Source organism: Martes martes (genome assembly GCF_963455335.1).
Source record: "Martes martes genome assembly, chromosome: 6".
In the NCBI taxonomy this organism is placed as follows: domain Eukaryota; kingdom Metazoa; phylum Chordata; class Mammalia; order Carnivora; family Mustelidae; genus Martes; species Martes martes.
Genome location: NC_137893.1, coordinates 69,065,460 through 69,080,283, shown reverse-complemented (window position 1 = coordinate 69,080,283; position 14,824 = coordinate 69,065,460). Strand labels below are relative to the sequence as shown.

Here is a 14,824-nt window from a genome sequence, read left to right as displayed (position 1 = left end):
CTTTTGTTCTAAGGCTTTAACAGTTTCAGGCCTTATATTTGAGTCTTTAGCTCATTTTGAGTTAGTTATTGTTTTATGGTGTATGAAAGGCTCCAGTATCTTACTGGAAAAGCTTGGTTTTTCATTGTGGAGTATGAAGTTAGCTGTGGGCTTTCCAGAGATGGCCTTTATTATGTTGAAGTAATATCCCTCCATTTCTAGTTTGTTGAGAGTTTTTATCATGAAAGGGTATTGAATTTTATCAAATGCCTTTTCTGCATCTGTTGATATATGATCATGTGATTTTTATGCTGTATTATATTAATGTGGTATATCACGTTAAGATTTTTGCATCTATGTTCCTCAGGGGTATTTTCCTGTAGTTTCCTTTCCTTGTGGGGTCTTTGTCTGGCTTTGAATCAGGGTAACACTGTCCTCATAAAATGAGTTTGAAAGTGTTTTTAATGTTTTGGAAGAGTTTAAGAATGATTGACATTAATTCTTCTTTAAATGTTTGATGGAATTCAGCAGCGAAGTCTTCTAATCTTAGGCTTTTCTCTTTTGAAAGGTGTAGTCTAGCTAAAGGTTTATTAATTTTATCTTTTCGAAAAACCAAGTTTTGTTTTTGTAATTTTTAAAATTATTTTTCTACTCTTTGTTTTATTTATGTCTGCTGTAATCTTTATGATCTCCTTCCTTCTGCTGACTTTGGGTTCCTTTTGTTCTTTTCTTAGTTCCTTGAGGTAGAAAGTAAGGTTGTTTATTTAAAAGTTCTTTTTTAATGTAGGTGTTTGTTGCTATACACTTCCATCCTAGTACTGCTTTTGCTACACCTTTCAGCTGTTCCCCTACTCTTCCATTTAGTTTTCTGCTCCTTATAGTTTATAGTTACTGGGGGTATGTGTTTATCCCATTTATATTTTCAGATTTTTTTTGGTTGGTACATCCCTTTTAAAAAGTTTTTTTAGGGAACAAATCATACAAATGATAAATTTTTAAAAACAATATTAAAATGTACATAGTAGGGAAAAATATGTATATGATAGAAAAACAACAACCAGCCAACAAACAATAAAACTCTTTCCGGATTTCTAGCTTATCTCTAAAGAAGCGACTATTATTGGTTTATTGTGTGCCCTTCCAGAATTATTCTTTTAGCTTTAATTTCGATTGTTAAGTTCTAGAAGAAACAATTGTAGAAGATTTTGCTTTCTGTGAGCTGTTCTATAACAGCTCTGGTTCAAAGTCCAGTGATCCAAATGGTAGTCCGAGTCATGGATAATCAGCAGGTGTGGCCTATTTGAGACATTCTCAAGAGGGAGGTGTCATGTTACTCCATTACCGGTAGCTTGGTTTATATTTTATTTTATACTCTGTGCCTTTAGGCATGTAAGGGTTTAATTACATTACCCATGTTTGAAGGAAATAAAAACAGAAACTGACTTTGTATTTCTGTTTATTTTGTATGTTTTTTCCCCTACTTAAATTCTTTTCATTGTATAATCAATCGGGTCTCATTTTATTTTCTTATCATATGACTTCCTAACAATAATACATGTACCTTTCTCTGAGGTCGAGATTTATTTGTTGGTAGTATTGACTAAAAAAAGAAGAAAAAGGTTATTTTAATCTTTAATTAAACTTAAGAATCAAATTGCAAGGCAGACCTCAATCTTAGGTACATCAGAACCACTTGGGATGCTAACCACAAATGTAGATTGATTGATTGATTTTTGAGCTCCCTTTTCTTCACCTTCCACTTACCCTTTCATTCCTACCAGAGTCCTATTTAGTAAACTTGATACGTAGCCCAAGGAGGTTCTGAAGGAGGTCATCCCAATATGAAATTTCCATATTGGGAACACTGCATATTGGACCAACTCCAAGCCTATTTGAGCAAACATTCATTATTTCCAGCTGCTGAGTTTGTTCCTTGCTTTACAGTAATCGTTTTTGCTTTATTTTTCACCTATTTAGAATCGATAATGGTGAAGCTTTCTTGTAGAATTTGAGCTGACAGGATTTGGGTATGGGAAATTTCTCACAAGTTACCGTCGCAGAGGGAACAGCAATGCTGCAATGGTTCTGACCTCCTTCAGCAGGGTCATTGCACAGACCAAAAACAACAGAACATTTGAAAGCAAAATTGACGTCATGCTTTGTGGAAAACAGATCACAGGAAACTGTAGTGATCCGATGGAAACTGTGGTAAAAATAATGAGTAGTAAAGTTAGCTCATTTGGTAAATGTTTCTACATGACATGGGCTTATGCTCTTGATACAAGTCAAATCCTTCTCAGTTGCCTAGATAGTTGTGTTGACTTTTGTCATATTGGATGTTGTCATTTAAGAACCATTAGCTGAGATGCAAATGTGATCTAGAAATTCTCATCTTAATGATCTGGTTCAGAAGGAAGGGAGCAGCAAAAACAAACAAAGCTGGTGGCAGTATATATTTTAGGGTATGCTTAGCTGAGGGGTCAGCAAGCTGTGGCCCGTGGTCAAAGTGTGGCCCACTCTGTTTCTGCGTGGTCTGTTAAATGCTAAGAATTGTTTTACATTCTTAAATGGTTGGGGGAAAAAGAAGAGAATACTTTGTGACAGGTACAAATTATGTGAAATTCAAATTTCAACAGCCATTAATTTTTATTGGAGGACAACCATGCTCATTTGTTCACATAGTGCCTGTGGATGCTTTTGGGCCTCAGCAGACCATATGGATTTGCGAAGCCCAACATATTTATTATCGGGCCTTTACAGAAAAATGTAGACCCTTGATTTGGCTCACTTCTCATCTAAAAACTGACATTTCTTAGGATGGAGGAATTGTAGACGTCAGAATTCGACCTCTTTCTATCTTTAATCCACTCTTAGTTTTTTATTTCTCTGGAAAATTTTATGTTTAAGTTTTTATTTATAAAAATAACCTGCTGAGGAAAAAAATAATTCTCCCCCCACTGACCCCATGGGGAAAGCCTGTTTTTGTTTTTACTGGAGGCTCAGGTGGCACATGACAGTTTATAAAATGGCTTCAGAGGTAGGGGCTAGAGGGTAGAAAAAAATAACCTGGGGTGGGAAAGAAAAACAACCAAGCAGAGGTAAGAGCTGGGTGGTTCCTTCTCAGCCTGATTTAGGGGAGGGAGGTGGTGCTTCTGAACAATACGATGGATCCCTTCCCTCAACCCAGCTGGTAGCTCTGGGAGTTCTTTGAGTTAGAGTCAGTCCAGTATGGTGGTGGTGGGGGGTCCCCACTATTGATGGGGGCCAAGGTCCCCTCTGCCTCCCACCAAGCAGCCTTACCTTTGGGGCTGTGGGCTTCCTGGGTCCGGAGAGCTGCTGCCACCACAGCTACTACAAGTAGGGGTGGTTTTGTGAGCACTGCAGCTTCTTAATTTCTTATTGTGCTTTGTTGCAGAAACATGTGGAATTCATTCAAAATACATGAGAGCTGTCTATCCAACCAAAACCTTCCCAAATCATTACACGATTGTCACGGTAAGTGCTTGGCCCAGTGGCAAGTCAGACAGCCTATAGACAGGCAACTGGTCACCACAGACACACTGAGGCAGGAAGTGGCTGATCCCCATGCTACATGTTTCGCAAGTTCATGGCTTCATTCAGGCTAGGAGGTAGCATCTCATTGCGAGGCCAGTCCAGTACTCTGAGGTGTGAAGTATGACTGAATGTCCCAGCAATAGGCTAATTCACTTGTGTGACAGGCTAGGATAGCTTCTCAGAGGTGAGAAATACCATTCTCCTTTTGATCTTTGGATTTGCCTCCATTTATCTGAAGGTCTGCTGGGAAATGTAGGTTATGTGTGGGGACAGCCACTTTGATGTAGGAAATTTCTTTTTTTCCTAATCTTTTCATTGTATTTAACTTGACAAAGCCTTCTGTTTCAAATAAATTCATGTTGGCTAGATCTCTTTAGATAAAGCAGGTGAAGCAAGTGAGTTCTCAGGTATGATAAGAAATAAGTGAAATGATCAAAATGAGCTCAAAAGGAAAATTATATAATTTTTATAGATCTAGAACACATCTTAAGGAGTCCTTCACCTCAACCTTTATTATCAAAGGCCAAAGGATATTGTGTTTTTATTACTTTGCAGACACAAAGATATTTGTGTCTTTATTACTTTATTACTTTTATTTATTGCTTTGCATTTATACTTTTATTGCTATGGAACAGTAACTATAATATTTAAATTTAACTTCATTACTTTTATTTATTGCTTTGCATTTATACTTTTATTGCTATGGAACAGTAACTATAATATTTAAATTTTAACTCTTAAGTAATAATATGTAATTTACGCATGTATGCTTGTTTGTGTATGTATATACATATATATACACAAACATTTATACACATGTGTGCATGTATACATACATATACTTGTAGATTTTCCTAAATACTCAAATTTCATAGCTCACATACTCCCCTCTGAGGTCTACCAAGGCGACACTCTGTCTTTCATGTAGTAGCTCTCATACAGTAAACTAGTGTTGTTTCCACATTCTTTTTTTTTTTAAATTTATTTTCAGCATAACAGTATTCATTGTTTTTTCACCACACCCAGTGCTCCATGCAATCTGTTGTTTCCATATTCTACTGACTGTTTAGTGTCATAGTTTTTACATGTTTGTGCTTTTTGTTGATTTTTAAATTGCTGCTTAAAATAGCCCTCCAGTGTAGTGCTGAAGCACTGTCTGGTGTTCCTAAAAGCAAGATGGCTGTGATGTGCCTCAGAGAGAAGATACATGTGTGTTAGATAAGTTTCATTCAGGCCTGAGTTACAGCAAACCAACAACCTAGGGTACATAAGGTATCTTTAAACAAAAACAGACAAACACAAGATTGGTATTGATCAGCGGACAAAAGTCTTATGACTAGAAGCTTATAGGAACCTATCCCTGTATTTTCTCTAAGGGTAGTGGTTCAGTATTCACTAATTCAGTGTTTGCAGCAACTTTATAGAACGTAATTACCACAGACAACAAGGAAATGCAATAAAAACCACAATGAGATATCACCTTACGCCTGCCAGGATGGCTGGTATCAAAAAGACAAGAAATAACAAATGTCAGCGAGGGTGTGGAGGACAAGGAAACTTCATGCACTCTTGGTAGGAATGTAAATAGGTGCAGTCACTGTGGAAAACTATATGGAGTTTCTGCAAACAGTTAAAAATAGAAATACCATATGATCTGGAAAGAAAGAAAGAGAAAGAAAGAAAATGAAAGCACTAAAGTGAAAAGACATACACTCCTATGTTTGTTGCAGTATTATTTACAACAATAGCCAAGTTACAGAAGCATTTAAGTGTCTGTTGCAAATGGCAAGGTTTTTTTTTTTTTTTTTTTTTTTTGGTGGGTGAGTAATATTGCACCATATATGGTATATAGGGACTATTACTCATCTATAAAAAAGAATGATATTTTGCCATTTGTGACAATGTGGATAAACCTAGAGGGTATTATGCTAAGTGAAATAAGTCAGACAGAGAAAGACAAATACCCTGTGATTTTACTTATACGTGGAGTCTAAAAACTAAAAACAAATGAACAACTAACAAGCAAAAGCCAAAATAACAGAAACAAGATCAGAAATACAGAGTACAAAGTGGTGGTTGCCAGAGGGGAGGGAGTTGGGGGGATTAATAAAATAAGTGAGGGGGACTAAGAGATACAAACTTCTAGTTATAAAATAAGTCACAGGGATGAAGTACAGCATGAGGAGTATAGTGAGCGATAAGATCATAATTGTAGGGCGACAGATGGCAACTACAGTTACCATGGTAGACATAGTGTAATGTATAGAATTGTCAGATCACTGTGTTGTACACCAGAAACTGCTATAACATAGTATGTCAACTATGCTTCAATAAAAAAAGGATTGAATGTACCTATGGACACATACATAAATATATATACATTATATATATAACACACATATAACATGTATATATAAATAAGGGGTTATACGTAAGTGCTAATAACTTACTGTATATATGTATTCTATGTTCTGAAGGAATAACTCTAAAATCTACCTAAAAGTGGTTATAAATGCATGAGCTAGCATAGGCAATCAGTGAAATGTATAGAATAAAGAAATATGTGTGATCGTATTGTAAGAATTATTGGATTGATTGATGGGTGGAAAGGAAGATGGTTAGAGACTAGGCAGGGTCCATTCTAAAGTACTGGTAACACATTTAACCCCTTTACCCAAGATATTTGATACTTAAAAGCTTCCAAGTAGTTCATTTCTTCCTATTTTTGCCAATATAACCAGTGGATGATCATTATCATAATGCAGGAAACTTTAATATACAGTAATTAATCACATGAGTTGTATTAACATCATCAGCACAAGCCATCTGCCTAATGTCATTCATTTTCTGCTCTAGACTATGGTAGAGCCAGAATAGCTACACATGTGTATAAATACCTATACTTATACCTACACTTATACCTACCCTAACACCTATAATACCTATGTAATAGGTATACATAATACCTATGTATACACACACACACACACACACACGCACACACACACACATATATATATATTTGGTATTTGGGTTCAGACCCAGGGGTTTTATTTTGAAAGGTATATGATATCTTTCCAAGACCTGAGTTATAGATCTTATGCAATTTCAATTTAACTGTGTTTTATTGATACATCATTTTATTCTAAATCATTTTTGAAATGATCATTTTAGGGATTATATCCAGAATCCCATGGCATCATTGACAATAACATGTACGATGTAAACCTCAACTTGAATTTTTCACTTTCATCAAAGGAGAAAAATAACCCCGCTTGGTGGCAAGGACAACCAGTATGTAGCATTCTACATGTGACTCCAAAATAATCTCCATTCTTCAGTGTGACAGTGGATCACACTTCCCTCTCCACTTTTGCATTATCTTTCTAATTTCTAAGGGTGGAGGGTGGTGGGAAGGTGTTTCACCACTTATAATTGAAATCTTCTAAATATGTATGATTGCTCACCTAACTTGCCTTCTTTTGAAACTTGGATTCATATCAATGAATCCAAGATTCATTGAATCATGAAGATTCTACATATCAATGTAGAAACTTCTCAAAGGATTTTCTGTTAATGCCCCCCGCCCTGATTCTGTTTTATGATCCTTTAAAAGGGAAAGAGGAACTGTACAATTTTACCAATTTGGGGGAAAAAAGATCTTTCTTACTGCCTTAACATGTTTTTGATTTTTGAGGTAGATCCCTGGGTAATTAAATTTTGCGACTGTCAATACTGTTTAATTTAAAAAAATGGCACCATTCCTACCAGTTCTACACTAATTATTCTCTTCACTTATCTTAAATTTTTTCTTCTTATAGATCTGGCTGACAGCAATGTATCAAGGTTTAAAAGCTGGTAGCTTCTTTTGGCCTGGATCAGACGTGGCTGTCAATGGGTCGTTTCCTTCCATATATAAGATTTACAACAGGTAGTGAAGTGTTTGCAGAGATGATCCCACCTACGCAGCCATGATTAGGACGTTTTTGGTCTTAAGCTTGATAGTAATTCTATTTTTCCAGTTGTTTGGGTCAAAAATCTTGAAGTCATCATTGATTCCTCTCTCTTTTACAACCCTCATCTGGGCTGTCAGTAAATGCTTATGGCTATAATTCAAAATATATGCACTCTGAGAACTTTCTATTATTTCCAGCATTACTGCTGTGGTTGGAGCTACCATTGTCTTTTTGCTTATATTACTGCACTTGCCTCTTTACACATTTCCCTGCTTCTATTTTTGTCTCCCATCATCTACTCTTAATCCAACAACCAGCAAGATAACTTAAAAAAAAAACATGTCCACTTAGGACACTTCTTTGCACCAAAAACCTCCATGGCCCCCTGTCCCATTCACAGTAGAAACCTGCAGGGCCCTGTTGGTATGACCCTAACCAACCCCCTGTGTCTCTGACTTCCTCTCCCACTACCAGGTTCTGACCTCCTGGGTGGGCCTTGACACACCTGGCTTGCTCTACTTAGGGCCTTTGTGCTGATTGTTCCCTCTGCCTGAGATAACTCACTCCATGTATCTGTACAGCCTGTTCCCTCACCGCTTTCAGGCTGTTGTGCAAAAATTACTTTCCCAGTATTGTCTTGGTCTGATCAAACAAAGATTTCAAACTCCAAACCATCCCCTAGTTTTGTAGTGCCCTTACTGTGCTATAGTCTTTTCTTTTCTACATAACATTTGTCACCTTGTGATACACTATATAATTTATTTTGTATCAGATCTATTGTTTATTGTTTGTCTTCACTAGAATGTCATCTCTAGAAAGGAAAGCATCTTTGGTTTACCCACTAATAAATTTTATTTAAATTGAACTAATAGTGTGTGACAGTAGGTGCTCAATATAACATAAATGTATAAATGAATGAAGTAAATAAAAATAAATCAGATGAATGGATAATAATTAATGGTCTTTTATTTCAGTTGGAAAACTGCAGGAGGGAAGGATAAGAAGGAAAGAGAACAATATACATTTAATTTATATTGAGACAAATATATCTCTATATAATTATTGAAAACAGGCATTCCTTTGAGTAATACTGAGTACCCTTCCGTATTCTGATCACATATGAACACAAAATAGATATCTAAAAATATCAATCTGTCTTCCCGAGTAGGAATATAATGGAATTATTTCTAATTTGATTAATTTTTGAAAATTATTTTTTCCTCTTCAGAAGTATCCCATATGAAGAAAGAATCTTTACCTTGTTAAAATGGCTGGACCTGCCCAAAGCTGAAAGGTATTATCTAGTATCAGAGAAGTACTGTCCTATTGGGATATTCATGGGTATAATATGAAATTATTTCTTTACTGCAAATGACCATTTCTGAAGGAAACTTGGATTTCTTTCTTTCTTTTTTTTTTTTTTAAGAGATTTTCAAGAATTATTTGCTCTTGAGAATGTGATGGGCACTATGGGGCAGTAGAGATAGAGCCAGTAACAGAGAGTAGAGGCAAGTACAACAGAACCAGATACAGCCTGGAGGCAGAATGGAGAGCAGATCGGAACCTTTGTTATGAGGACAGACTCGGGAGCCCGAGGTACCAGAGCAAAGCCCCAGCAAAGGCTTGGAGTCAGAGCATCCTGCAGGAAGCAACAAGTCAGCAGAAGCCAGACATTTAAAGAAAGAATGAGAATGGTGGAACAAAGAGTGGGCTGAGAGTCAGAGTGGGAAATATAAAGGCCTGGGCACAGCGAGAGAGGACTCAGCAGCAAGAGCAAAGCAGAGTTTCCTAAACGAGTCAGAGCCCCACTCACACCCAGGAAGGTCTCACTGACTTCCTGTTAGAAGAACTTCCGTGCTGGGGCCAAGCAGAACCACTGGGCTTGGACCAAGAGAAGGAGGCCAGAGGAAGAGAAGGAAACAGCCTCCAAGTTCTAAACCTATACACTTCCCAAATCCAACCTGCAAGTGTATTCTAAGCTGATAATGTCTTTCTCTGTTTCCCTTTTACCCCTAGGCCTGCTTTTTATACCATCTATGTGGAAGAGCCTGATTCTGCAGGACATAACAGTGGGCCGGTCAGTGGCAAAGTAAGTGTGTTTGACTGAACAAAATGTAAAATGATCTAGCCCTAACCCACAATGTAAAATATTCTTGAATTCCCACTAAATAAAATGTATTTGATACAAACATTAAGACATTAAAATAGTGAGCAGTCTAAAAGAATTTCTACCTTATTAAACCATAAAAAAATGAAAAGTCTAGGAAAAAAGATACCTGCTTTCTTTGCTACATCTTGATTCATTTGATAGACATTTGCTGGGGACTTGGACGCTGCACTGTTATTTCATACAGTGGAAGCAGCAAGGCTAGATACTGCCTGCCGGTTCCACATGGTAATGCCGCTCATTCCAAGCTAAGTCACCTGCAAGTCCACGGTGGACTACCCAGCTGTCTATTTATGCCCTTTTTTCCATTTGTAAGATCCTTATAATCAGACTTAATATGCTAGTGCCTCAGGCAGAGTTCTTCCTCTCCTCCTGGGCCTGTATTACTGAAGTCGACTTTTTTTTTTTAAGGTTTTTATTTATTTATTTGAGAGAATGAGAGAGAGAGAGCATGAGAGTGAGGAGGGTCAGAGGGAGAAGCAGACTCCCTGCAGGGAGTTCGATGTGGGACTCAATGCAGGACTCGATCCTGGGACTCCAGGATCATGACCTTAGCTGAAGGCGGTTGCTTAACCAACTGAGCCACTCAGGAGCCCTGAAGTCGACGTTTAAATACTAGTTTTGTCATTATCTAAACCATTATGTTACATTTTTACTACAGGAATGTAAGCCTTAAGTATTACTTAAAAAAAAAAAATAGAGTCATCTGTTCTCTGAAGTCCACTGAAGCCTCTGTTGTCCTGGACATAATGTAAAGCTGTGGAGGTCTCCATGAGTTTGGCATTTTCCTGCTTCACAGAAACTTAATGTAACAATTGTCCTCTGTTGGAATACAAGCATGTTTATTCTGGCACCCTGACTTTGTGGTTTATCAGAAGTATCCTTCCTACTTTTTCCCATTAAACCAAAATGATTCCTTATACAAGGTCCCGCTCAAGTCCTACCATGTTAAACCTTTTCGTCCTTTGCATTCCAACACTGCTTTTGACTATATCCCAGAATTTTTTTTAAAAGATTTTTATTTATTTATTTGAGAGACAGAGATCACAAGTAGGCAGAGAGGCAGGCAGAGAGAGGAGGGGAAGCAGGCTCCCCGCTGAGCAGAGAGCCCAATGCGGGGCTCGATCCCAGGACCCTGGGATCATGACCTGAGCCGAAGACAGAGGCTTAACCCACTGAGCCACCCAGGCACCCCTATATCCCAGAATTTAACATATAATCATGCTATTTTAAGGGTGAGTGGCGTAGTACCTATCTGAAGTATATTCAGCATTTCTTTTCTATTTTCTTTCTTTCTTTTTTTTATTTTTTTTGAGAGACCGAGAAAGCAAGCAAGTGCATGTGAGCTGGGGAAGGGAGGGGGAGAGTAAAAGGGACAGAGAGACTCTCAAGCAGATCCCCCAATGAGCTTGCAATCTGACACAGGGCTTGATCTCACGACCCTGAGATCATGACCAGAGCCAAACTCAAGAGTTAAACGCTCAATCAACTGAACCACCCAGGTGCCCCTCTATTTTAATTCTTACCCATATTTGATATAATTATTTGAGAGGGGACACTATAATCTGCATTTGCCTGACCCCTTCTGCTGACTTAATATTAGGTACCATATCTTTTTCTTCTAGTCAATGCTCTAGTTTGGTCCCCAAATAAATTTTAAGTATAATTTTGAGAGGTACTGCAAAGGAAAAGATCAACGTGCCCTGACAGATGGTTGAGGAGGTCCTAACCTAGTCTGTGGTGGAGTGCGGACTGGGGCTGCTTAGAAAGTTCTCTGAATAATAAAAAAGAGAAAAGTTGACAAATGACTTGGTTGAGGGAGTCGCTGATTACAGTTGAGAAATGTACAGAATGAACAAATGAACAGACAGGCAAATGGACCGATGGTTAGACGAATGGACTGCATGATAATAGTTAATAATCGTAGCAGTTAACTATTCCTGTGTGCACCTCTGTGCCAGGCACTGTTGGAATCCCTGTGTGGGGATTATCTCTCACCAATGTCTAGAGTGCAGTGGCCCAGAGGCGAGGGATAAGGGGAAATCTAGAGAAGGAGGCAGGGCACCAAATCATGCACATCCCTGTTGGCCATAGAATGTGTAATGGAAGCACCGAGGCAAGTGACATAATCAGATGTGTGTGTATTTAAAGATCAGTTTTACTGTATGAGAGGAATGGGTTAGAGGGAACGAGGAAGGTGAGGGGAAACAAGTTAGCTTTTACAACTTTCCCCAAAAGAGATCTTTGTGTCTAGGATTAGGGTAGAGGCAACCATCATGGAAGGAAGGAGATTGTTTGAGGTGGATTTGGGAATAGATTTGGCATGGCTTGCTAGGAGTTGGGTGATGGGGTGGTGGATCAAGGACAATTGTCAGATTTCTATCATGAGCTGCTATAGGTGTTTCCATTTACACCAGTGAGGTGACTGGAGGGGGTTAATTCTGGAGGAGATGATCATGGTGTGCTTAAGCTGCTTGTGATATCCAAAGGAAGATGCCCATAAGGCAACTGAACATGGATTAAAGCTCAGAGGAGATGAAGATTGAGCAGCTTGGCAGCATGTAGATGGTGCATGGAAGTGAAGAGCTCCTAGGGAAAGAGTGAAGAGTGGAAACAAAAGAAGGATGAAGACCACACCTCATTTAAAAGTTAGAAGAAGAGGCAAAGTGGATGGAGAAACTGGATGCCTTCATGGCTTTATTATTGTTACTGGTATTTTTAATCACACACTTTAATTCAGAGTTATGACATAACTTGAAATCAAAAAGTCTGTTTTAGTTTGCTCACTCACGTTGTTGAAAGCTTAGTAAGTTCTAGATGTTTCGCTCATCAAAACCATCTTGGTCTTGCTCCACTATTCCTTTAAAGTCTACTTTGAACAGTTTCTGGTGAACCTAATGTTGTGCAAGACATTCTTAGGGGTGAAGAAAATGAGGCCATTACCCAGAAACCATGTGGAAGGAGCAAATAAAAGAAATAATGAGTTAATGTATGAGGAGTTTCTATTTTAAGAAACCTTAAAAATGTGAGAGCTTAAACAGTGTTTAAATGGGAAGCTGATGGTGGCCTGGTATAAGTGAAGAGGGCTTTAGGAAATGGGGTTGTAGTAGATGGTAAGAGAGACATTTAAAGTCTGGTGAGACCAGCAACTTCTTGATACCAAATTTGTTCCAAGGAATCTGTAGTATGGAAGTTGAATTAGGCGCAGAATGTCCTGACTGGTCCTGGGTAGCTTTAAATAATGGTCTGATACTTGAACAAGTTTCGGCTATTAATTCATTATTGAAAAACAAAGTATTACATCTTAGACGGAATGAAAAGTTGAAAAGAAAAATTCAATTTGGAAAAGAAACCTGAAATTAAGTACAAATCAACTTAAATTGTTGATAATGCTCATGAACAGGACGGAATGATTCTAGAGCACTAAGGGCCTCCACTTTTGGGGAAGCACATGGAGGCAGAATACACAGGAAGGATGTTATACCTATTGAAAAGCCAATGATGTTAAGGCTGCATAGAGCTTCCTACTAGCATTATCCTCTGCAACCTTGAATTTCATTTTATAATAAGGAACTTCTACATCCAGAAAACAGTTGTTTATTGAGAGTCTAACCATTTAGCTCATTGTGTCGGAACTGATTTTGCTGTTTTCCACAGTATCCACTCCGAAAGTGAATGATCACGATTCTGTGGGGAAGAAGCAAGGTTTTCTAATCTGAACTTGGTTTTCCCAAAGCTTCAAACATTTCTGTTCCTATTTACTATCTTACCATCCAAAAAACTGTTCACTTACTGCCTGTCACAGAGATTTCTTGTTTCTCTCCTTTGTCTGGGCTAGAGTAGGGGACTAGCATCTAGACACTTAACATTTAGTAAAATGTGCCATCTGTTGAGTGGATACTTTATGAAAGACTCTGTGCTTGGGAAACATGTGACGAGTTAGGTTGCAGGGTCTCTTCCCTGCAGGAGCTCACACTTTCCTGGGGAGGCAGACACATGCACAGATGATTTCAATATGTGGATGGCACATATGCCAGGAGGCAGCAGATGCCAGGAGGCTGGGAGATGACAGAGGACAGGGGGCTGTTAGTACAGTTGGGAGGAGTGAGTAGAATGACCACAAAAGGGGGCATAATTATGCCATAACAGGTGGGAATTGTGACTCATGGTCACAAACCAGAGTGCATGGTCACCTTAAGAATGGGAATCAGGATGGGCATCTGGATGGCTCAGTGGGTTAGGCATTTGCCTTTGGCTCAGGTCATGATCCTGGGGTCCTGGGATCCAGCCTCCTAGCTAGCTCCCAGCTCAGCCCGGAGTCTACTTGTCCCTCCTCTCCCTCTGCTTCTCTCTCCACCAAGTAAATAAATAAAATTTTAAAGAAAAGAAGAGAAGAGAAAAAAAAGAAAAGAACAGGAGTCAGGAGGGCAACTCAAGAGTTGATGCATTTAGCGGTAGATTGAACCGGTTTGAATTCAAGTCCCTTATTAACTGTGGGACCATGAACATGTTACTTAACTTCTTTAAACCTCAAGTTTCCTGGTCTTTCCTCCTGGAAATTCCAGATGGTGGAAATAGCACCATCCATGCATATCACCATGCATATTACCATATTACCATACCATATTACCGTATTACTGTATTACCATGACAATTTCATGAGGTAATATACTAACGCTCTTGACAGTAATTGGCTTGTAAAAGTCTTTCTCAAAAAAGAAAAAAAAAAGCTATCATTTTATAATAATACTATAAGAGATTACACATTTTTCCCAATCCCTTGCTATTACCTTTTCCTAGTCACTGAAAAAATAATTATGTCAGTTAAAATGTATTCACTTAAACCTTGTCAGTCCAATGCACTAGGGTGATGAAGTGGAGGAAAATTTTAAAAACACAAAAGAACGTAACCAATACAATAGACATGAACTCCAGTTCACTGTTCAGAGATAACCACTATTAATACTATCTTGATATATTTCCTTTTTGTTTTCTGTGCAAAGATGTTTACTGAGAAATGTTAAATATATTTAAAAATGAGGGGCGCTTGAATGGCTCAGTCGGGTAAGTATCTGCCTTAGGCTCAGGTCATGATCGCAGGGTTCTAGGATGGAGCTCCATAACAGGCTCCCTGCTTAGGTATAAATCTCCATTTGTACTCTCAGTG

General features: G+C 38.3%; 1 protein-coding gene across 1 annotated transcript in view; it reads left to right on the top strand.

Annotated features, from left to right (window-relative positions):
- The window catches only part of ENPP3 (ectonucleotide pyrophosphatase/phosphodiesterase 3), a 73,119-nt gene that overhangs the window by 22,508 nt on the left and 35,787 nt on the right, over positions 1 to 14,824 (top strand). The window contains exons 7-11 of the mRNA XM_080805496.1: positions 3,395 to 3,474; positions 6,709 to 6,828; positions 7,356 to 7,465; positions 8,719 to 8,784; positions 9,507 to 9,579. Of these exons, the coding sequence (XP_080661622.1) occupies positions 3,395 to 3,474; positions 6,709 to 6,828; positions 7,356 to 7,465; positions 8,719 to 8,784; positions 9,507 to 9,579 (449 nt within the window). The remainder of the gene's footprint in view (positions 1 to 3,394; positions 3,475 to 6,708; positions 6,829 to 7,355; positions 7,466 to 8,718; positions 8,785 to 9,506; positions 9,580 to 14,824) is intronic.